Source organism: Rhamphochromis longiceps, linkage group LG7 (genome assembly GCF_057381845.1).
Source record: "Rhamphochromis longiceps isolate RC_006_pf linkage group LG7, R_longiceps_female_GT1.1, whole genome shotgun sequence".
Taxonomy (NCBI): domain Eukaryota; kingdom Metazoa; phylum Chordata; class Actinopteri; order Cichliformes; family Cichlidae; genus Rhamphochromis; species Rhamphochromis longiceps.
The window spans coordinates 63,263,152-63,286,245 of NC_140563.1; the positions used below are offsets into that span (position 1 = coordinate 63,263,152).

The 23,094-nt window shown below is 42.9% G+C and overlaps 1 protein-coding gene across 10 annotated transcripts in view; it reads left to right on the plus strand.

The window, feature by feature from the left end:
• myo18b (myosin XVIIIB) overlaps positions 1–23,094 on the plus strand; it is a 99,311-nt gene that overhangs the window by 41,622 nt on the left and 34,595 nt on the right. For 9 of the 10 annotated variants that reach the window (XR_014912788.1, XM_085414774.1, XM_085414772.1 and 6 more), the window contains 8 exons: positions 3,369–3,530; positions 3,623–3,736; positions 4,232–4,348; positions 4,441–4,524; positions 4,746–4,883; positions 4,955–5,140; positions 20,577–20,710; positions 20,804–20,845. Coding sequence is in view for 9 of the 10 variants with exons in the window: in XM_085414774.1 (XP_085270900.1) it covers positions 3,369–3,530; positions 3,623–3,736; positions 4,232–4,348; positions 4,441–4,524; positions 4,746–4,883; positions 4,955–5,140; positions 20,577–20,710; positions 20,804–20,845 (977 nt within the window). In the remaining variant the exon portion in view is untranslated. The remainder of the gene's footprint in view (positions 1–3,368; positions 3,531–3,622; positions 3,737–4,231; positions 4,349–4,440; positions 4,525–4,745; positions 4,884–4,954; positions 5,141–20,576; positions 20,711–20,803; positions 20,846–23,094) is intronic. The other variant, XM_085414777.1, reaches the window with a different exon arrangement.

Genomic DNA, 23,094 nt, shown 5'->3' on the forward strand with positions numbered 1-23,094 from the left:
ACACATCTGAACCGTGTGCAGGGGTTATGTGCTTGGGAGACCGCGATAGGGAAGTGCAGCGCCTTCTGGGGCTGACAACCTGAACAGAACTTAAGCGGCACCTCTTGTGCGGCAACAGAGGGGTAAGAGCAGCGTCTCCCTGCTGCCGGATCCCTTCCCCACTCGCAATCACAGCTAGGAGGGCTGAGGCTTCTTCCTCCTGGGCGTCAGGTCCCGTCGGGGGCCCGGGGGAGGGCCTTTGCCCCAGGCCGACTGGCGTGGAGCTCGGGCCGGAGTACGTGCTCTCGCCGGCGGCCCTCCCACTCCAGCAGTGGGCGCCGGTCTCTTGCCAGCTGTCAGAGGAGCGGCGGGCCTGTGAGAGCTAGCAGTGGGCTTGGGCTGGGGCTGGCGTCTGGGGATGATGTCGCGCAGAGCTTCCGTCTGCTTCTTCCTCAGATCGAATCTAGCCTGAATGGCTTCAAGTGAATGTCCGAATAACCCAGCCGCAGACACTGGTGCGTCCAGATACACAGCTCTGTCTCTATCAGGGACGTCGGAGAGGGTCAGCCACAGGTGCCTCTGCGCCACCACTGTCGAAGCCATCCCTCTGCCCAGGGAGAGCGCTGCACAGCGAGACGCACGGAGGATGTAATCCGTGGTGACTCTAACCTCGTTAAGAAGAGGTGACAGCGGGCTGTCCTCCGGAACCAGCGATCCAAGCTCCGCCAGGCACATTGCTTGGTACGTCTGGAGCATGGTGACGGAGCTCATGGCTCGAGCGGTGCCGGCCTGAGCCCGATAAATCTTCTCCAGCTGCGAGGCCGAGAATCTGCAGTGCTTGGACGGCAGAGTTGCGGGGCCACCGACACCATGGTTATGGGACGGGGCCAGATAAGCAGCCAGAGACGGCTCCATAGGGGGTGGGTTAGCTAAACCAGCTCCCTCGGCGCCGTCCAATTCCATGTACTGTCCATAGCCGGGCACAGTGACGCGGGTAGACAGAGGTTTGTCCCATGACGCTGTTAGCTCGCAGAGAAAGTCTGGGAACATGGGGAGGCAGTTTTTGGCCGTTGCGGGCTCCGGTGGAAGGAAAAAACCCGCAAACCGCGACGGCTTCCGAGCTGGTGGAGGAGAGGGCCAGTCCACCTGCAGCTTCTCAGCGGCACGGCGAAACAGGGAGAAAAGAGAGGTGTCATCGTGGCCGACCGGCGCAGCAGCGGCGGCATATTGGGTCGACAATGAGCTCTCCTGCTCATCCTCCGACAAACCATGGATGTCCAGGCCGATGTCCAGCACGTCATCGTCTTCCTGGGGAGCGCTGGCGGGCTTCAACCCAGGCTGAAGCCCGTCAGCGCTCCTGCATGGTTCCGGTCCGTCATCGGCTAACCCGTCAACGTATTCCATGTGGTCAGCCCAGCTAATCGCGGGGACATCGACCTGAAAATTTTCGTCTTCGGACTCGGACGAAGCCGGGGCTCCAGACTCGGAAAGAAGAGGGTCATGCCGTGCGACAGCCGAGCGTCCCAGCACTCTTTCCACAAACGTCACCCGTCTTTCCAGGGTCGAGCGTCGGAGCTGGCGACAAAACGCACAAGCTTCGGGCTCCGTCAACGCTCTCCTAGCGTGGACGATCCCCAGGCAGACAGGGCAGGCATCGTGCTGGTCGCTGTCGTGCAAAGAGAAACCACATCCCTGAGGACAGGGGCGAACAGAAGATTTCTGCTTTGCTCGCTTCGGTTTGGAGTCCATTCCCAAAACGCAAAGCGAAACGCTGCACAAGAAAAACTTGAAAATAGCGCTCCGCGGGCAGCCTACGCACCAGCTGGGCGGTGGAGGCTAACACCAACAGGGGCAGTTAAGCTAGGTTCAAGTTGGCAGACAACGGAGCTAACTAGCAGTAGCTAGCTAGCCCAACTCAGCAGAGGTGTTCTCAGCGAGGTGAAGAGCGTAAGAACTGAGGGATGACGGTGATGGCAGCGGCTATATGTGCGGGCGGGGCCTTGCGCGTGTCATCACACGTCATCTGCCGTAAAGGCGTGAATAAAGGTTTCTTCAGCCAGGACACGTGAGGGCGTGATATCCCATACTTATGTGTTGTACCGAGTGAATCGACTGAAAGGGAACTATTGACTACGCTACACACTAACTACACAAGATTTGCGCTAAACGTCGCAAGTCTCTCCCATCTCAAAACACCACCGTCACTCCTAAAACTCCCCCCCTTCCTAAACAACTAAATGCCATGTTGCCATATCATTTTTTGATTGGTCCACATAGTACATTTTTCCACCAATAGGAAAGGCTGGGGGAGAGGTGGGTTGTGGGGACAGGGGTGGGAGGAGGGGGGGGGGGGGGGGGGGGGCTCACAGGTGGAGAGTGCTTTCTAGCGTTTTCCTCATAAAACGCCATTTTTACTGTTTCTTCCCGCAGTAAATATAAACAACGATAGTATTCAGGAAGAAAACAAACATTGCATACATTTTTTTATCATAACTCTGGTTTTACGTGGCCTATCAAGATAATTTAAAAACTGTTATAGTTTTTAAATTATGGTATAGTCCACACTTTTTCCATCAATTGTTCCGTCTGTCCTGCTCACATCTCCAGTGGTTGTACACGTTGTCATTAACGTGGCTTCACTCCACATCAGCCACGCCGCTTTGCTCGCTAAAACACCGGTGTCGGCACATAAGGATGCTGTCATAGCCTGTCAACCACGTTGATTAGCTGCGTATATACGAGTGTGAATCGCATCATTGGCTGGACTATGGGATTAGGTGGCATCGTTCTAATCCCATACTGGAGCAGCCAGTCACTTACTGACTAACACTGCAAAACAGAATTGTTAACGTATTAATTTTAATTTCAATTCAGGTTAGATTTCTTTTGTGTGTGTGTGTGCACAACACAGATTTTCTGTGCACAGAGACGTGCCAGCAGTGCGCAATTGCACGCGCAGCTTAGAGGGAACATTGGAACATTCTTACAATTGCAGTTGTACTTGATACTTTCTAAGGTTATTTAAGGTTGTTAAATGAAAAGTTAAACAGTGCATCACCAGCATAGTAGTATTAAGACATTAAGCAGATTTGAATTAAAACAGAGGAAACCGAAGGATCAACTCGCAGTGACCCTGATTGAAAGAGAAGCACAAAAACACACATAGAATATGAATGATGCCCAATGAAAACTACTTGTGAGTGTGCAAAACTAGTAAAAATCACCCTATTTGAATAATCTGAATGTCACTTCTAATTTTGAGTTCACGGTGATGTCCTGTGACTTCAATGAATGTGTGCCTGGAACCTATCAAAGATAGGATAGAGTTACTTTTACTAATTCAGTTATTCATTTAGAAGAGCTTTATTCTAAGGTGTCACACTTTACAGGTGGGGCACAGAGACTTTGATGTAGAGAAGAAGCTAAGGAGAGATCTGAAGAGAACTCACGCCCTCCTGGCTGATGCCCAGCTTCTTCTTGCTACTATGGAAAGCTCAGGGCAGAACCTACCCAACAGCAGTAAAGACCAGATAGAGCATCTGCACTTCCAGGTACATCCACTTTTACATTCACCTTTACCTTGACAAACCTCTAGTGTCACCTGCTGCTCTGCTGGAGAAACACTTCCCATGTCTCCATTTAGCTTGAGGAGAGCGAAGCAAGGCGACTTGAGGCTGAGAGCATTCAGGCGACTCTCTCCCAGGAGCTGGACAACAATCAGGCTGAGCTAGAAAACATCTGCAAGCAGAAGAGTGTGGTGAGAGTTTTATTTTATTGTGCATTGGCAGGCATGCGACCCATGGAAGGTAAAGAAGCGAAAGCACTCTTTGTTGTGTCTACTGACTTGTTAAGCTCTGAAAAAACAATGTACAACTCTAGTGATCTCACTTGCTTTGCACACTCTGTGTGTGTTTGCAACTGGAAAATAAAACATGGTGATGTGAGTGTGTTCTGATGTGCTTGATACTTACGGTCCTGAATGTAAATATTGCATATTTAATCAGACATCATAACTTTAGACACAGACTGTTTGTCTTCTTGTCTTAACTTCGTTTACGTAATACTAAAACTGCACATTACTTGAAATTAAATAAAAACATAACTAATTCTAAGCAAACTTGACAGGGTCACTTGTGATTTCATCACTTTCTGTCTTCTTATTTTGGGTACAGAAAACACTCTTTAGATTAAATAGTAAAAATGAAGAGTGTGGAGTAGTCTTCCACTTATGTTTTTGTCTTCCTGAGTGCAGGTGGATGAAAACTTAGCTCTGCTGCAGCAGGAGAAGGTGGACCTGTTGAAGAGGCTCGAAGAGGATCAGGAAGACCTAAATGAACTTATGAAGAAACACAAAGCGCTCATTGCGCAGGTACTGCTTTTTAGCTGAAATCTTTCAAATCCTGTTGATGACCTAAGTCATGATTCACTTCAGGTGACTTCCTCTTGCTTTGTCCCCTTCAGTCCTCCAGTGATATTGCTCAGATCAGAGAACTGCAAGCTGAACTGGAGGAGGTGAAGAAACAGAAACAGTCTCTCCAAGAAGAGGTATCTTTGCTTTGACAGTCAGAAATGAAAAGGATTACTCGGGGGTTTATGAACCAATTGTGCTTTTGAAATTAGCTGGGATGAGGTTGTGATGGATTCATGGAACATTTAACCTGCTTGTTGCAAGTCTGAATACACATGCCAGCTTCAGGTGGAGCACGTTCACGCTTTCTGATATATCTGCACGTTGATCCTCTAAATGTTTTTGGCTTGCAACTCAGCTCCAGCAGTGTGTATCGAGGGTGCAGTTCCTGGAATCGTCCACTGTGGGGCGCAGCATTGTCAGTAAACAAGAGGCACGTGTACGTGACCTGGAAAATAAATTAGAGTTTCAGAGAGGGCAAGTGAAGAGGTTTGAGGTAAGCTCGGATGATTCATCTACACTTGTTACCATGCGAGAACATGCCTGCAGCTCCTACGTCTCCCTTAGGTGCTGGTGCTGCGGTTGAGGGACAGCGTGGTTCGTCTGGGAGAGGAGCTGGAGCAGAGCGCACAGGCCGAGGCTCGGGAGAGAGAGAATGCCCGCTATTACCAGCAGCGTGTGCAGGACATGAGACTGGAGATGGAGGAGCTGAGCCAGGCAGAGCAGGAGAGCAGCCGCAGACGCATGGAGCTGGTAATCACACCTTGTAATAACCGATATCATGAGCGATGGTTATTTTACTGTTGGCAAGCAATAAAATAATAATCGGTCCAGTAGTATGTAAAGTCGAAGCTGATTTTAGTAAGACTCTTTTTCACTTTAATGAAATAATTCATTTCAGTTTTAACACTCACCATGTATATCTACATGTGTTTGACCACTGCATTTAAACACATTAATGTACAATAATCATTAGTGAGTGCCAACATATTATTAGTTCACAACATATTCAGTTTTCTGTTTATTAGCAATGGTTATTACAACATGTCACCATATCAGTTATCATAAAAAGTTTCCTTGTATTGTCTGCTGACTAATCCTGTATCAGAAATTGAGTGAGCAATTTTTGCAGCAAACTAAATCTGGGGCAAAGACTGTGTTTGTTTGGGACTGTGAAGGACGTGTTATTAATGCCAAGTCTGAAATTTTGGTGTAACTAACCTGAAAATAAAAATAAACAAGAAGCACCACCAAAGTGCAAACCTCCACTAGGGCAGCTCATTCTCTGAGCAGCATCCCCGGTTAAAGGAACAGTATTGCATTTTGCATTTATTCATTTAGGCTTCTCTGTTATTTTTAAATGTACTTCAAGAAGTTTGTATTGCTGTAAAAATCAGATAAGGATAGCATGACAGAGGTTTGTGTACAGAAACATTATGTAGGAGCAGGTAATGGATAAAATGTATGGATATGTAAATAAACAGACATGAATAACTTAGCTTATTATATAATATTATGCTGTAGTGTATTTCTAACTAACTACGCAGCTCATTGTCAGTGTGGACAATACTTTCTTTAGAGATATAACACATTTTGGGGTCAGCTTCAAAGAAAAGTGTTGAAATGTAAAAGTGAGGTCAAAAGTCAAACGTGACATGAAATTTAAACTTTATAGGGTATTTTCTATACATTGAGAATACACATCACACTTGTAAGAATTGTAGATTCTAACTTAAAAGGCTTTTTGACAGTTTTCCATGAATAAATCATGTTGACCTTGAAGTCATCGGTGTATGGAAGAAAATTTTAATGGAACTTTTCGAGCTGTTGTGTTTACAGACAGAATGACACTGGTGGACAAAATGCTACCAAAAGCATACCCTTCTTGGCAGAGTTAAATGTGCAGGTTACAGTCTAGTGATTTTATTCATATAGCACATTTAAACACGTATCCTATTCTATTCAATTCAATTTTATTTATATAGCGCCAAATCACAACAAAAGTTGCCTCAAGGCGCTTCATAGATTCAGAGAAAAACCCAACAATCATGTGACCCCCTATGAGCAAGCACTTTGGCGACAGTGGGAAGGAAAAACTCCCTTTTAAAAGGAAGAAACCCCCGGCAGAACCAGGCTCAGGGAGGGGCGGCCATCTGCTGCGGGTGAGAGAAGGAAGACAGGATAAAAGACATGCTGTGGAAGAGACACAGAGGTTAATAACAGATATGATTCAATGCAGAGAGGTCTGTTAACACATAGTGAGTGAGAAAGGTGACTGGAAAGGAAAAACTCAATGCATCATGGGAATCCCCGGCAGCCTATGTCTATTGCAGCATAACTAAGAGAGGATTCAGGGTCACCTGGTCCAGCCCTAACTATATGCTTTAGCAAAAAGGAAAGTTTTAAGCCTAATCTTGAAAGTAGAGATAGTGTCTGTCTCCCGAATCCAAACTGGAAGCTGGTTCCACAGAAGAGGGGCCTGAAAACTGAAGGTTCTCCCTCCCATTCTACTTATAAATACTCTAGGAACAACAAGTAGGCCTGCAGAGCGAGAGCGAAGTGCTCTAATAGGGTGATATGGTACTACAAGGTCATTAAGATAAGATGGGGCCTGATTATTTAAGACCTTGTATGTGAGGAGCAGGATTTTGAATTCAATTCTGGATTTAACAGGAAGCCAATGAAGGGAAGCCAAAACAGGAGAAATATGCTCTCTCTTTCTAGTCCCTGTCAGGACTCTTGCTGCAGCATTTTGGATTAGCTGAAGGCTTTTCAGCGAGTTTTTAGGACATCCTGATAATAATGAATTGCAGTAGTCCAGCCTGGAAGTAATAAATGCATGAACTAGTTTTTCAGCGTCACTCTGAGACAGGATATTTCTAACTTTAGAGATGTTGCGCAAATGGAAGAACGCAGTCTTACATATTTGTTTAATATGTGTGTTGAAGGACATGTCCTGGTCACAAATGACTCCAAGGTTCCTCACAGAGTTACTGGAGGCAGTGTTGCCAACTTAGCGACTTTGTCGCTATCTTTAGCGAGTTTTCAGACCCCTTAGCGATTTTTTTTCTAAAAAAAGTCGCTAAAAAAGACGTAAAAACACGTATCGCTTTTACTCTCAACAAGCAGCGGGTGCTGTAACGCAGTCAGTTCTTCTTTTACTCTTTTTCTCTTATGCTGTTTTGTGGATCACAAGGTTTAAAACTACTTATAAACACACACACACAAAGTAACTCCACCAGAGTGCCGGTCCAAGCCCGGGTAAAGGAGCAGGGTTGGAATTATGACATTAAAAAAAAACAATAATTGCTAAAAGAAATTTAATTTGTAGTTCTAAATAAACTCTAAATGCATTTAGGACGTTTTTTACTCACTTTATGTCTCTTCCACGATGTTATTTCTCTCTCCAACAACATAGGTTACAATTAGATTAGCATGACCAATTATGCAAATTAGGCGATGACGTCATTTAGCGACTTCTAGGACAGCCAATAGCGATTTTCCTTACTGAGGAGTTGGCAACACTGACTGGAGGCCAAGGCAATGCCATCCAGAGTAAGAATCTGGGCCGAGTACAATAACCTCAGTTTTATCTGAATTAAGAAGCAGAAAGTTAGTGGCCATCCAGGTCTTTATGTCTTTAAGACATTCCTGCAGTTTAACTAATTGGTGTGTATTATCTGGCTTCATGGACAGATAGAGCTGGGTGTCATCTGCATAGCAGTGAAAATTTATTCTATGTCTTCTAATGATGCTGCCTAAGGGAAGCATGTATAATGTAAACAGAATTGGTCCTAGCACTGAACCCTGTGGAACTCCATAATTAACCTCAGTGTGTGAAGAGGACTCTCCATTTACATGCACAAATTGGAGTCTATTAGATAGATATGATACAAACCACTGCAGTGCAGTACCTGTAATACCTACAGCATGTTCTAATCGCTCTAATAGGATATTATGGTCGACAGTATCGAATGCTGCACTAAGGTCTAGCAGGACAAGCACAGAGATGAGTCCACTGTCAGAGGCCATAAGAAGATCATTTGTAACCTTCACTAAAGCTGTTTCTGTGCTGTGATGAGCTCTGAAACCTGACTGAAACTCTTCAAATAAACCATTCCTCTGCAGATGATCTGTTAGCTGTGTGACAACTACTCTTTCAAGGATTTTTGATATGAAAGGAAGGTTGGAGATTGGCCTATAATTAGCTAAGACTGCTGGGTCTAGAGATGGCTTTTTGAGTAAAGGTTTAACTACAGCCAGCTTGAAGGCCTGTGGTACATAGCCGATCATTAGAGATAGGTTGATCATATTTAAGATCGAAGAATTAATTAATGGCAGGACTTCTTTGAGCAGTTTTGTAGGAATGGGGTCTAAAAGACACGTTGATGGTTTGGAGGAAGTAATTATTGAAGTTAACTCAGAAAGATCAATTAGAGAAAAAGAGTCTAACTTAACATCGATGGTACTAAGAGTAGCTGTAGATAATATTACATCTGTGGGATGATTATTGGTAATTTTTTCTCTAATGATAAAAATTTTATTTGTGAAGAAGTTCATGAAGTCATTACTAGTTAACGTTAGAGGGATGGTTGGCTCAAAAGAGCTCTGACTTTTTGTCAGCCTGGCTACAGTGCTGAAGAGAAACCTGGGGTTGTTCTTATTTTCTTCAATCAGTGATGAATAGTAAGATGTTCTGGCTTTGCGGAGGACTTTCTTATAAAGCAACAAACTATTTCTCCAGGCTAAATGATGATCCTCTAAATTTGTGACACGCCATTTCCTCTCCAGCTTACGAGTCATCTGCTTTAGGCTACGTGTTTGAGAATTATACCACGGAGTCAGGTACTTCTGATTTGAGACCTTAGTTTTCACAGGAGCTACAGTATCCAGAGTCGTACGTAGTGAGGAGGTGAAATTATTAACAAGATGATCGACCTCTGTTGGAGCAGCGTTCAGATAGCTGCTCTGCTCTGTGCTGGTACAGGGCATTGAAGATGATAACAGTGGGTGGATTATATTCTTAAACTTAGTTACAGTGCTTTCAGAAAGACATCTACTGTGATAAAGTCTACTCTCCACTGCTGTGTAATCAATTACTGTAAATGTAAATGTTATCAGGAAATGATCAGACAGGAGAGGGTTTTCAGGAAACACTGTTAAATGTTCAGTTTCTATGCCATATGTTAAAACAAGATCTAGAGAGTGATTAAAGTGGTGGGTGGGTTCTTTTCCATTTTGAGAGAAGCCAATTGAGTCTAATAACAGATTAAATGCCATGTTGAGGCTGTCATTCTTAGCATCTACATGGATGTTAAAATCACCCACAATAATTATTTTATCTGAGCTGAGCACTAAATTAGATATAAAGTCTGAGAAATCAGACAAACTCTGTGTAAGGCCCGGGTGGACGATAGATGATAACAAGTAAGACTGGTTTCTGAGTTTTACAGCTGGGGTGGACGAGGCTAAGCATCAGGCTTTCAAATGAATTAAAAGTCTGTCTTGGTCTTTCGTTAATTAATAGGCTGGTGTGAAAAATTGCTGCCACACTGCCCCCTCGGCCTGTGCTTCGAGATTTCTGGTAGTTAGAATGACTCGGGGGTGTTGATTCATTTAAACTAACATAATCATCCTGCTGCAACCAGGTTTCTGTAAGGCAGAGTAAATCGATTTGTTGATCAATTATTAAGTCATGTACTAACAGAGACTTGGAGGAGAGAGACCTAATATTTAATAATCCACATTTCACTGTTTTAATCTTTGGTTCACATGTGGATACTGTATTGTTCTTTCTTTGTGATTTTTGTTGCTGTTTTTTAGTTTGTTTTTTGTCTTTTTGGGAGCTGACACAGTCTCTATGGAGATGGGTTTTTGGGGGGAGGGGGGGGGGGGGGGTAGCAGGAGGAGAGAAGCTGCAGAGAGGCGTGTAAGACTGCAACTCTGCTTCCTGGTCCCAACTCTGGATAGTCATATTTTGGGGGGGTTTAATAAATTTGTCCATATTTCGAGAAATGAGAGCTGCTCCATCCGAAGTGGGATGGATGCCGTCTCTCCTAACAAGACCAGGTTTCCTCCAGAAGGTTTGTCAATTATCTATGAAGCCCACATCGTTTCTGGGACACCACTCAGACAGCCAGCAATTTAAGGAGAACATGCGGCTAAACATGTCACTCCTGGTCTGATTCTATGTATCGTATTCTTTCAGATTGTGTTAATGTGAACTCTGTTTCATTAAAACAAAGGAAGATAAAAGAATAGCCAATAAAAGCATATTTCCATACATTTCTCTGGTATCCCTGCTGCTTGCAGATACAGTGGGGCAAGAAAGTATTTAGTCAGCCACCGATTGTGCAAGTTCCCCCACCTAAAATGATGACAGAGGTCAGTAATTTGCACCAGAGGTACACTTCAACTGTGAGAGACAGAATGTGAAAAAAAAATCCATGAATCCACATGGTAGGATTTGTAAAGAATTTATTCGTAAATCAGGGTGGAAAATAAGTATTTGGTCAATAACAAAAATACAACTTAATACTTTGTAACATAACCTTTGTTGGCAATAACAGAGGTCAAACGTTTACTATAGGTCTTTACCAGGTTTGCACACACAGTAGCTGGTATTTTGGCCCATTCCTCCATGCAGATCTTCTCGAGAGCAGTGATGTTTTGGGGCTGTCGCCGAGCAACACGGACTTTCAACTCCCGCCACAGATTTTCTATGGGGTTGAGGTCTGGAGACTGGCTAGGCCACTCCAGGACTTTCAAATGCTTCTTACGGAGCCACTCCTTTGTTGCCCGGGCGGTGTGTTTTGGATCATTGTCATGTTGGAAGACCCAGCCTCGTTTCATCTTCAAAGTTCTCACTGATGGAAGGAGGTTTTGGCTCAAAATCTCACGATACATGGCCCCATTCATTCTGTCCTTAACACGGATCAGTCGTCCTGTCCCCTTTGCAGAAAAACAGCCCCATAGCATGATGTTTCCACCCCCATGCTTCACAGTAGGTATGGTGTTCTTGGGATGCAACTCAGTATTCTTCTTTCCAAACACGACGAGTTGAGTTTATACCAAAAAGTTCTACTTTGGTTTCATCTGACCACATGACATTCTCCCAATCCTCTGCTGTATCATCCATGTGCTCTCTGGCAAACTTCAGACGGGCCTGGACATGCACTGGCTTCAGCAGCGGAACACGTCTGGCACTGCGGGATTTGATTCCCTGCCGTTGTAGTGTGTTACTGATGGTGACCGTTGTTACTTTGGTCCCAGCTCTCTGCAGGTCATTCACCAGGTCCCTCCGTGTGGTTCTGGGATCTTTGCTCACCGTTCTCATGATCATTTTGACCCCACGGGATGAGATCTTGCGTGGAGCCCCAGATCGAGGGAGATTATCAGTGGTCTTGTATGTCTTCCATTTTCTGATGATTGCTCCCACAGTTGATTTTTTCACACCAAGCTGCTTGCCTATTGTATATTCACTCTTCCCAGTCTGGTGCAGGTCTACAATACTTTTCCTGGTGTCCTTCGAAAGCTCTTTGGTCTTGGCCATGGCGGAGTTTGGAGTCTGACTGTTTGAGGCTGTGGACAGGTGTCTTTTATACAGATGATGAGTTCAAACAGGTGCCATTCATACAGGTAACGAGTGGGGGACAGAAAAGCTTCTTAAAGAAGACGTTACAGGTCTTTGAGAGCCAGAGATTTTCCTTGTTTGAGGTGACCAAATACTTATTTTCCACCCTAATTTACGAATGAATTCTTTACAAATCCTACCATGTGGATTCATGGATTTTTTTTTCACATTCTGTCTCTCACAGTTGAAGTGTACCTCTGGTGCAAATTACTGACCTCTGTCATCATTTTAGGTGGGGGAACTTGCACAATCGGTGGCTGACTAAATATTTTTTGCCCCACTGTAGATCACGACTACACGGACAGCACGTAGGCTTTTTAAATATAAACCTCAACAGGAGTTTCACAACACAGGCTGTGACACATGATTTTAAAGTCCTGGCAGGAAACACTTCCTCCAGGCTACAACTAAAAGTAAAGCAGACTTTTAAAACACTCACTTCTCAGCTCTACTCATTAACAAAAACAGCTGCTTTATTATCTGGAACACTTGAAAACATCAGTGTCATTACTACAGAGTGCAATCATAGCAGCACGGTTTGGACAGCACTGGGACTTCGGCACAATGCTGTGGAATAAAAGTGTGAGCAAACACCACAACCACAAAAAAAATAGCGTGTTGCTTTATAAGAAAGCCCTCCGTAAAGCCAGAACCTCTTACTTTTCATCACTGATTGAAGAAATGAGAACAACTTTAGGTTTCTCTTTAGCACTGTAGCCAGGCTGACAAAAAGTCAAAACTCTGTTGAGCCAACTATTTCTTTAACCTTAACTAGTAATGACCTGGCGAAATAAAATTTTAGCCATTAGAGAAAAAATCACTCATAATTATCTCACAGATTTAATATTAACATTATCTACAGCTACTTTCAGTACCATGGATATTCATTTAGTCTTTTTCCTCCAAACCATCAACATGTCTTTTTGGACCCCATTCCTACAAGACTGCTCAAAAAAGTCCTACTATTAATTAATGCTTGAATCTTGAAAATGATCAACCTATCTCTAATTATAGGCCAACCTCCAACCTTCCTTTCATATCAAAAATCCTTGAAAGATTAATGGTAGGTTTGTAGCTTGAACCTATTCGCTGGAACGTTGAAGGCAATATAATTACACAGCAAGCAAGACCCGAAGTAGGCAAAGTTCTTCATGTTACTCATGCATGAGGGAGACCTGCCTGGAGCCAAGTGTCGTTCCACCACTTGACCTCCGTCAGACTCTCAGCCAGGTTCCCCATAGCACTCCTTTTATTGTGGTTACATGAATATGCATAGGGTCATTAACATATAGCATCTTACATAGGTATACATGTGAACAAAGAATACTCTGTGTGTGTGTGTGTGTGTGGGGGGGGGGGGGGGGGGTACTGCTGATCAAAGGGCCATATAACATGAAAGCACAAAAGCAAACATCCTTGGTCAGGAAGAGGGTAGTCTCCGCCTCACCCTAGATGGTTCACCCTAGATAACATGGTGAGGAAGTCCAGCAGTTCATCTAAACAAAAAGCACTTAGACTAGAACAGACGTAGCTACGTTAATCCTACCGTAAAACAATAAGACAAGGTACGACCTCTCTCGTGCTCCCAGAGTGCTGTCTAATACACACAAAGTTTGCAGACTATCAAGGATCAAACCTCTACCAATCTACAACTAATTATAAAACTCTAAGCATACATAAGTAAATATTTCTAAGCATAAATGACAATCAACAATACAAAACCTAACAAGTAGTTGTCAAACAGCTAACAGATCATCTGCAGAGGAATGGTTTATTTGAAGAGTTTCAGTCAGGTTTCAGAGCTCATCACAACACAGAAACAGCTTTAGTGAAGGTTACAAATGATCTTCTTATGGCCTCTGACAGTGGACTCATCTCTGTGCTTGTCCTGCTAGACCTTAGTGCAGCATTTGATACTGTTGACCATAATATTCTATTAGAATGACCAGAGCACGCTGTAGGTATTACAGGTACTGCGCTGCAGTGGTTTGTATCATATCTATCTAATAGACTCCAATTTGTTCATGTAAATGGAGAGTCCTCTTCACACACTGAGGTTAATTATGGAGTTCCACAGGGTTCAGTGCTAGGACCAATTCTGTTTACATTATACATGCTTCCCTTAGGCAGCATCATTAGAAGACATAGCATAATTTTTTATTGCTATGCAAATGACACAACTTTATCTATCCATGAAGCCAGATAAAACACACCAATTAGTTAAACTGCAGGAATGTCTTAAAGACATAAAGACCTTGATGGCCTCTAACCTTCTGCTTCTTAATTCAGGGGTCACGATACAGGCAGATCCAGAAAACCTAATCACAGAGACGAGGGTTACTCCAAAGCAAGGCTGCATTTATTGCTTCTGCTTTAGACTACAGTAATTTGTTATTATCAGGATGTCCTAAAAACTCCCTGAAAAGCCTTCAGTTAATCCAAAATGCTCCAGCAAGAGTACTGACAGGGACTAGAAAGGGAGAGTATATTTCTTCTATGTTGACTTCCCTTCATTGGCACTATGTTAAATTCAGTATTGAAGTCAAAATCCTGCTTGTCACATACAAGGTCTTAAATAATTAGGCCCCATCCTATCTCTGCTACACTCTGACCATGAAACCATAGCCACTGTGCACCAGTCACATTGTTCTTTACTTTAAATCCATCACAGTACAGTAAACTAACCTGTTTATCCTGCACTAAACTCCAGAGTATTCTTATGCAGCCTTTACATAGCAGTTAGTCTACCTCATTTTGTTTTGCAGCATATTTCACAATATGAAAGAACATAATGTCACATGTACAAATGTACACTCCATCTCTGAGCGAAGTTAGCTCTGAAGCTTTAGCTAGCAACACACTCTTTGACAAACTGCACACAGTTTGTGTGTTTGCTGATGTTTGTTGAACAGATAGAAACAATTTATTTAAACAAACATGCCACTTAAAAAAAAGTCACTCCCTTTATGCTCTCTTCTCTTCAGTAGGGCGAGCTAGTTGCCAAGGTACCGCAACCGCAACTTATGGAAACTTGCAGTCATTCCAGTGTTGTGTCAGTAAATAAACAAAAAAACAAAACAAAAACAAAACACTGTCCCACTTTTAACCCCTTTGGCACATGTAATCTCTTTTTATGCATCATCCTGGTGATTAATAAACAAACAGGAATCCCTTTCCTGTGTTACTGTTTGAGCTTACATGGGTTTGATGTCTCGTCACAGTGACGAAATAATAATTCAACCCAAATGCATTTAACCAGAAGTAATGAGCCTGTTTTGAAAATGTAAGAAGTAGAAAGTACAGATATTTGTTTAAAAATGTAGGGAGTAAAAGTAAAAAGTACACAAAAAATAACTACTCAAGGAAAGTAAAGATTCCTAAAAATTGTACTTAAGTACAGTAACAAGGTATTTGTACTTTGTTACTGTCCACATCTAGATACAGAGGTGGGAAGAAAAACTGAACAGAAAAAGGGGCCAAAGCAAACAAACAAAAATATATTTTAGGTTATGGACACATCAAATTAATTAAATCAATGTAATCAGAGTTTGTTGATTACATTGAACTTTGTTCTCAGGCTTTTGGGCTCTGTGGGCTTGAAATAATGTAACAACTTGGAATTCGATTTGCATTTTCTTGATTCAGAGTTCTTAGACAGCTTAGATAGGATCAGACCCTCAAACCACTGAAGAAAATAACAAAGCAAGCAACAGAATTAGTCTGTTCAAAAGGCTGAATGATTATCACGTCAAAGGCTGGTGATTTCTCAATAGCCTTTTCACTGTCTGTATGAAAGGGGGACATTATCATGTGTAGTGAATAGGAGCATGAGGACCCAAATGCAGACACACAGATGTGGATTGTGGTAAACAAAAGAAAAAATGTTTAATTAGGCTGATGAGCAAAATACATTATGGTGAAAAGTAAAGTACCTGAGGAAATTAGAAACACTAATATAGTATATAAACTAGGGCAAGAAAACACTTGAACTACAAATGAAAGGTGACTGACATTCTGACAATAGACAAAGGGAGACTGACACAATATATATAAACAGGAGGGTGATTAATTGAGTAGAGACAGCTGGGGAACACTGCATGAACAAATCAGGCATAATGACATAGGGGGGAAAAACTGAACATAATGGACATGAGATGAGGGACTTTCAAAATAAGACGGGAAGTACCTAATGCAGAGACCAGGGCTCTGTCCCAATTCAGGGTCTGCATGCTTGAAGTACGCATTTCAAGTGTGGTTACGTCACCGCCACGCGACGACGGCTGTCCCAATTCGAAGTGTACTTCAAATGCATACTCCAAATGCGCCGTCGATTTCCCCAAATATCAAGCGTGGTCCGGTGCACGCTTCGTGGTCCCATATATCCCACAATTCATAGCGCGGCGGTGGGTGTGGATAATTTTGCCGCAAAATACGGCAGAAGGGAGCGGCCGAAGAGGGTTTTTTTTTTCCAAACTTTATTGAACTTATAAAGCGAACAGTCAGTCATTCCAGTTCAGTTTGTACAGTAGACATACAAGGCAAATAAGAGTAACAATATACAGTACAATGAAATAAGAAGGATAAATAAATAAAGGATAGAAAAGAAAAAAAGGGGGGGAATGTGACAGACTTCATAACAACTTTGTACTTGAAAGTTGTGACAGCTCATTCGTTAAACATTTCTGAATGAATTTCAATCAATGATAAACCTTTTTTATTGGAAGTTAATTTAAGAGAGTTTAAGTAATATTCAATTTCAATCAAAAACAAATTAAATGATGGGGTCGAGTTTTGAAATTTACATTTATGTATGTGGAATTTCCCTAATAAGATGGAGCGGCCGAAGAGTGAACTGTCAAAAGTACTGAATATGACGTCACTTATTTATGTGCGAATGTTTAATAATTAAAGTCAGTCATATATCCACAAACACAACAAGCTGAAAGTCAGTGATATATGTGTGTGTGTGTGTGTGTGTGTGTGTGTGTGTGTGTGTGTGTGTATATATATATATATATATATATCATAATAATCTGACAATACTATAATATTGGCCATATTATATTTACATTACCACAGTGAGATGACTTTAGTCTCATGAACAACATTAACTAATTCTTATTTACTAACTAATCTTAAATGACTGTTCAGCACAGAAATGAAGCCCAACAATCATGTTTTACAGTCCCGTGGTCTCAGCCTCAGATACTCAACTAATCAAAGTGATGTCATGACAAAAATGAATGACCAACAAAACATTTTTCTCCTTCATTTCTGTCAAACAAAGCTGTATGTAACGTGTCTCGCAGTTAGTATCATCAGCGCGACGAAGCGTATACTGTCCCATTTCACAAGCCTCTCACTTCCGCACTTCTCGTACTTATAGTACGCACCGTACGTAGTACGCGTAGTGTGCATACTTCAAGCGTGCAGACCCTGAATTGGGACACAGCTCAGGGGCCTGTTCTTCGTACCTCGCTAAGTAAGTTAGCTGGATTAGATTGTTGACGATTTCGCGTGATCCTGGATCGTTCGGTTCCCCGAAGCTCATCCGGGACTTGCTGTCATAGCAACAGAGCCGTAAGCGTAAACCTGCTCGGGAGCAGGTTTACTTTATGTAAACAGGATTAGATCGCGGCCACGCAGGTATGTCCGCTTCATTTATACGAAAGCAACAGCGATATTCCACCACTGTTTCACCATAAATAAATAACATCAATGTAACTAAAGATAATGCAGCACCTGATCCTTTTATTGATGTCACACAGATACATACAGGTCATTTCCTAAAAAAGGGAAATGTACTATTAACATTCTATTACATGTATGTGATTATTACAGATGTAATTCATATTTCAGTAATTGTAAATTACTTCGTGTAATCAAGATGAGAGACCACGGCTATAAAAGCCAAGGTGGATTTGGGAAGCCTGTCGCAGCCATGTCCTGTCCGTTTACGCGAGCCACCCATTGCGGAAGGTGCAAGATTGATAAGGAGAGTCCTCAGAATTCAGCGTATATTGCGGGATAGACAGGATCCTTTAGCTCAGCGCGACAGTGTGCTCATTGAGAGATATCGATTTCCCCGTGAGGGTATTATTTACTTAACCAACTTGTTGACGAGGGGGTGCAGGACCACCACCTGTCTTTTTTTGCTCTGCCCTTTTCTTGGTTGCTGTTATAAACAAACAAACAGATTATTTCAGGGTCTCTTTCCAAGAGACGAAAAGCAATATAAGTGATAGATATTACCATTCTATAGAATATTCTTATATTTCACTTTTACTTGTTCCCATGTTCTAGTGGGTCCTGTTGTGGCTCTAATGTGAAAGAGGATATAATATAACAATATAATATAATGTAATATAATATTGGATAATATAGTGTAATATAATAAATCTACCCTACCGCCTACTGGTGTTGGCCAGAGGGGCCGATGGCGCGATATGGCAGCCTGGCTTCTGTCAGTCTGCCCCAGGGCAGCTGTGGCTACAACCGTAGCTTGCCTCCACCAGTGTGTGAATGTGAGAGTGAATGAATAGTGGCATTGTAAAGCGCTTTGGGTGCCTTGAAAAGCGCTATATAAATCCAATATATTATTATTATTATTATTAAATTACTTACGAGTTTAATTTGTCAGCAACTTTCTGCCAGCCCTCTCTCCTTGCTTTTGCAGCCTTTGCAGTGTTCCCTTGCGTTCTGATTTAACTCTGAAACTCCTGAAATCCCTCACTCAAGAGTTCTTGCTCTGCTGCCGAAAAATACCGAGCCGAGCGCACTCCTTCGACATTTTCGCCGACCAATCAGAGGGTTGCCGATCAATGTTTCTGCTATCGATGCGTATCCCCTTTTACGGCACCCAGTGATCGCACATTACTTCATCCAGCTGTACTAATCGTCAACAGCAGGTGTGTTCGGGGAACCGGATTAGCGCGCTCACGGTTAGCGCGATGGTTTGGTCTTGGATGTTTCATTTGATCTTGGATGTAGTAAGCGACGTACGAAGCACAGGGCCCAGGACTGAGACATACGAGCTGAATGTAGACAAAAAGGTAAACAAACATTGAGACAAGACTGACTGGCACTGGAGACCCAGACAGCAAGACACAGAAACAACACTAGGACATGAACGAAATCAAACAGTAACCAAGAACCAAAAATATAGATAATAAAACTCAGAGGCACTAGGAAGTACTAAACTCAAACTTAAACATAAATATCTCTTAAATCTAACAGAGACTCAAAATGCTGGGTCATAGACTCAGGACCATGACAGATATAGCCTCCAGGTCTGAAAACTGAAGCCTTCGCAGAAACAAACTCCATAGCAGCTCCACAAAGTCCAGCTGGAAAAACAAAATTGGAGAAAATGATGGCAAAATTGGAGAACTTGGTAGCGACAGTGAACAAAGTATTAAAATTGGAGCTGATGTCTCCATCTCTAAATGCGTGCAAGGCGGACTTAATAAGCAACCCATTCATTGCAAATGAGATGGACTCAGCCAATGCCTCAAACAGAGAGAAAGGAACTAGGAAGACATTAGTTTTTAGTAATGGCACTGGAAATTTCACAATTTCACATTTCATCCTCAGTCACCCATAGGAGAACTCTTGCCACTCAGCGACTCCGAGGAGCAATGACAAGCAAATGGACCCTCAACTCAGAATATGACGTATGTCACGGCGGAGTCGGTGTCACAGATGACTGAAAAAACTAAAAATGTTAAAGAACTAATAAAAGCTTTACATGGGGGGAGGGGGGGGAGGGAGGGAGGAGCTTTCCTATTTCTACTCTAGTATGAATGCACAATTGAGTTAGATGAAGATCTGAGCAGCCGAGCAGACTTTAAAGCTGCTACTTACAGTTACACATTCAGTCATGTTCTTGTTCTCACTAACTGCACATTTCTTTGTGACCTCTGAGCTGAGCCAAGAAAATGAGAAGGAGCTCCAGGACTTAAGTTATTCGCACAAAGCAACACATTCACACACACAGAGACAGACACAAGAATGCCCTTAAACAACCTACCAACCAGCAATGGAGACTTAGACACAGCCCCATATAAATGGATTTAATCATACACACAACAGCATGCACACAGGCACACACACATGTGCATGTACACAGACAGACACACACTTCTCCATTACCATACCCAACGTCATCTCTCCCTCATTCGGCTTCCTCTCTCTGACTGTGATTAATCCTCATTGTCTCTTCAAGGTTATGGGGGTGCACACATACACACACTCGTACATGCTTATGTGTTTCTATGATAGTTTTGGCTCCCACACCCGTCTCAAAACCAACAAAGGCAAAAGCCTGAAAGCTTTTGGTTGTGTGTAGGTGCATACATATGTGACAGGATATGAGAGACAGAGTCAGTAAGAAAATGATGGAACGATTTAAGAAATCACTTTTTTTCTCTGGATGTCAGCTTGCATATGTAATAGTTTGCTAATAAATACTGCTGATGTGTGCTGGGGCACAGCAAACAGGTCTGTTAGAAGATGACCATCTTATTCATCCCTGCATCTTCCTCTTTTTCTGTACAGGAAATGAAGGTTGAAGAGCTCAGCACTGTCAGACAGGCATTACAGGCGGACCTGGAGACGTCCATCCGGCGCATCGTTGATCTTCAGGCTGCCCTAGAGGAAGTAGAATCGAGTGATGACAGCGACACTGAAAGGTAATTTGCCCTCACTGAGGTAGCTCCTCTCAGGTTCAGTGATGATATTTGTATGTCTGAACTCAACTTTCACCAATCTGCCCTTCAATCCAGTGTTCACACTGCTGTGGAGTCCTTTACTCAAAAGAAAGACCTGTAAGAAACTCTTGGCTGTGTGTGTGGCTGTGTATATGTGTATGACCTAAAAATATCCGAGCTTGAAGTGTTCTTATTATGCATATTGTTGTGATAATAAATAACAGGATAAAAAAGACATAGACTTCAACTAGCTTTGGCCTTGATTTCCATCATATCCATGCATATCACCAAAGTCAATGCACAATTAAGTCAGCTACACCTTAACCCAAATGATGAAAGTCATTACATAGATGTGTAAATTGGATATTAATTTACTAACGACCATCAGGTCACCAAGGTTAGGGTTGAGTTTTGTTTTAGCTGTTTGTGTGTGTGTGTGTGTGTGTGTGTGTGTGTGTGTGTGTGTGTGTGTGTGTGTGTGTGTGTGTGTGTCCATCCATTTTCTGCTGCTTATCTGGATGGTGGGGGGAAGCAGTCTAAGCAGAGAAGCCCAGACTTCCCTCACCCCAGCTACCTTCTCCTGCTCATCTATGGGGACACCAAGAAGTTCCCAAGCCAGCTATGAGATATAATCTCTCTCGTGCAAATTCTGGTTTCCCCCAGGGGCCCACTACCGGACATGCTCAGAATAACTCACCTATGAGGCGTCTATCTTAGTCAGATGCCCAAAATACCTCATCTTACTCCTTTTGATATGAAGGAGCAGCGGCTCTACTCCGAGTCCCTCTCGTATGACCAAGCTCCTCACCCTCTCTCTAAGGGACAGTCCAGCCACTCTTCGAAGGCTACTTGTGTCTGTGACTTCATTCTTTCGCTCACTGCCCAAAGGTCATGACTATAGGTGAGCGTAGGGATGTTAATTAACTCTTTAATTGACAACTTTGCTTTTATGCTCAGCTCTCTCTTCACCCCAACAGATTGGTGCATTTGCATCACTGCGGACTACTCTGCTTCCACAATAGAAGGCACAACTATGGTATTGAGGAGATCCTCCTCACTTTGTGTGTACTTTTCACTGCCTGAATATAGCCTCAGTTGAGGTAAGCAGTGTTCCACCAAAGCTGTAGACGGTGTGTGTGGAATTCCCTTCCTACTCGTGGTGACTCCTTTAGCCTGAAACCTCTCTTCATCTGTGGTGTCCACCATCTGGTTCTGGCATTACCACCAGAATCAGTTGTCAGCTCAGCACCTCTCTTCACCCAAGTGCCCAAGACAGATGGCTGCAGATCTGATGTTACAATTATAAAATCAATCATCAACCTGCAACCTCAGATGCCTTATGTGCTTATAAACACCTTTATGCTCTAACATGATGTTTGTCATTGACAAACTGTGGTTAGTACAGAAGTACAATAACAAAACACAAGTCCCCCAGGGGAACCTTCATTTTATGCGATTTCTTTGTTGTGTCTTGTATATATGCTTCTATGACAACGAATTTTCCCTCTGAGATTACTAAAGTAGGCTAATGATTGCTGTATTTCATAGTCAGTATACATAGCCAGTCTTGTTAATGATCTGGCTGAGGGGGTTGCAATGGGGACAGAGCATCTCCTTGGTGAACCCCTCACTTGATTATGACTTGTGCATTTGGCTTGAAGTTTGCCTCTTGTGTTTTCCTTCACCTCCATTGGATTCCTAAACGAGGCTCTTAGGGTCCTGTTAATATCATACAACATTCCCGAATCCTTGTGCAAGGCATTGAGTCATAGGCTCTGATAGAGGACTCGAGCTCAAGGACCTGTCCCCTAGTTTACAAAAGCTGTGTATTAGCTGTGTATTGAAAGAGACGTGAAAGTAAAGCATGTAAGGAAAAGACAGAGTTTGAACAATTGTACAACTCTCTTAGGCAGCTTTCACTACTTTGTTTAAGATATCTTGAGGAATAGTTTTCCAGACATCTTGAAGAATATTTAAAGTGGTTGTTTGGATTTTGGCTTCCTTTTGTCCATTCTCTGTTGAGATAATCCTACGTTGCTTTAATAATGTTGAGATCTGTGTTCTGGGAAGGCCAATCCATGACTGGAAAATGGACTTCCACCTCTCCCAGTCGGTTAAGCTGCAGTCAGTTCCGATGGAAGGCTTGGACCGAGAGGCAGCTCAGCATCTGCTGCCTCTAAAATGATTTGAACTCTGGCGCTGTACATCACATGTACCCGGCCGATTCGGCAATGGACCAACTGTTCATTTCTTTGCATCCCGGGATCTCGGGCAGGCCCCTGTCCAAGTCCCAGTTGTCCCACTGTGAGGTACAGGCAATCCAGCAGGTTTATGCCTCAGTAGAAGTTCCTCTCCCCTCAGGTGTG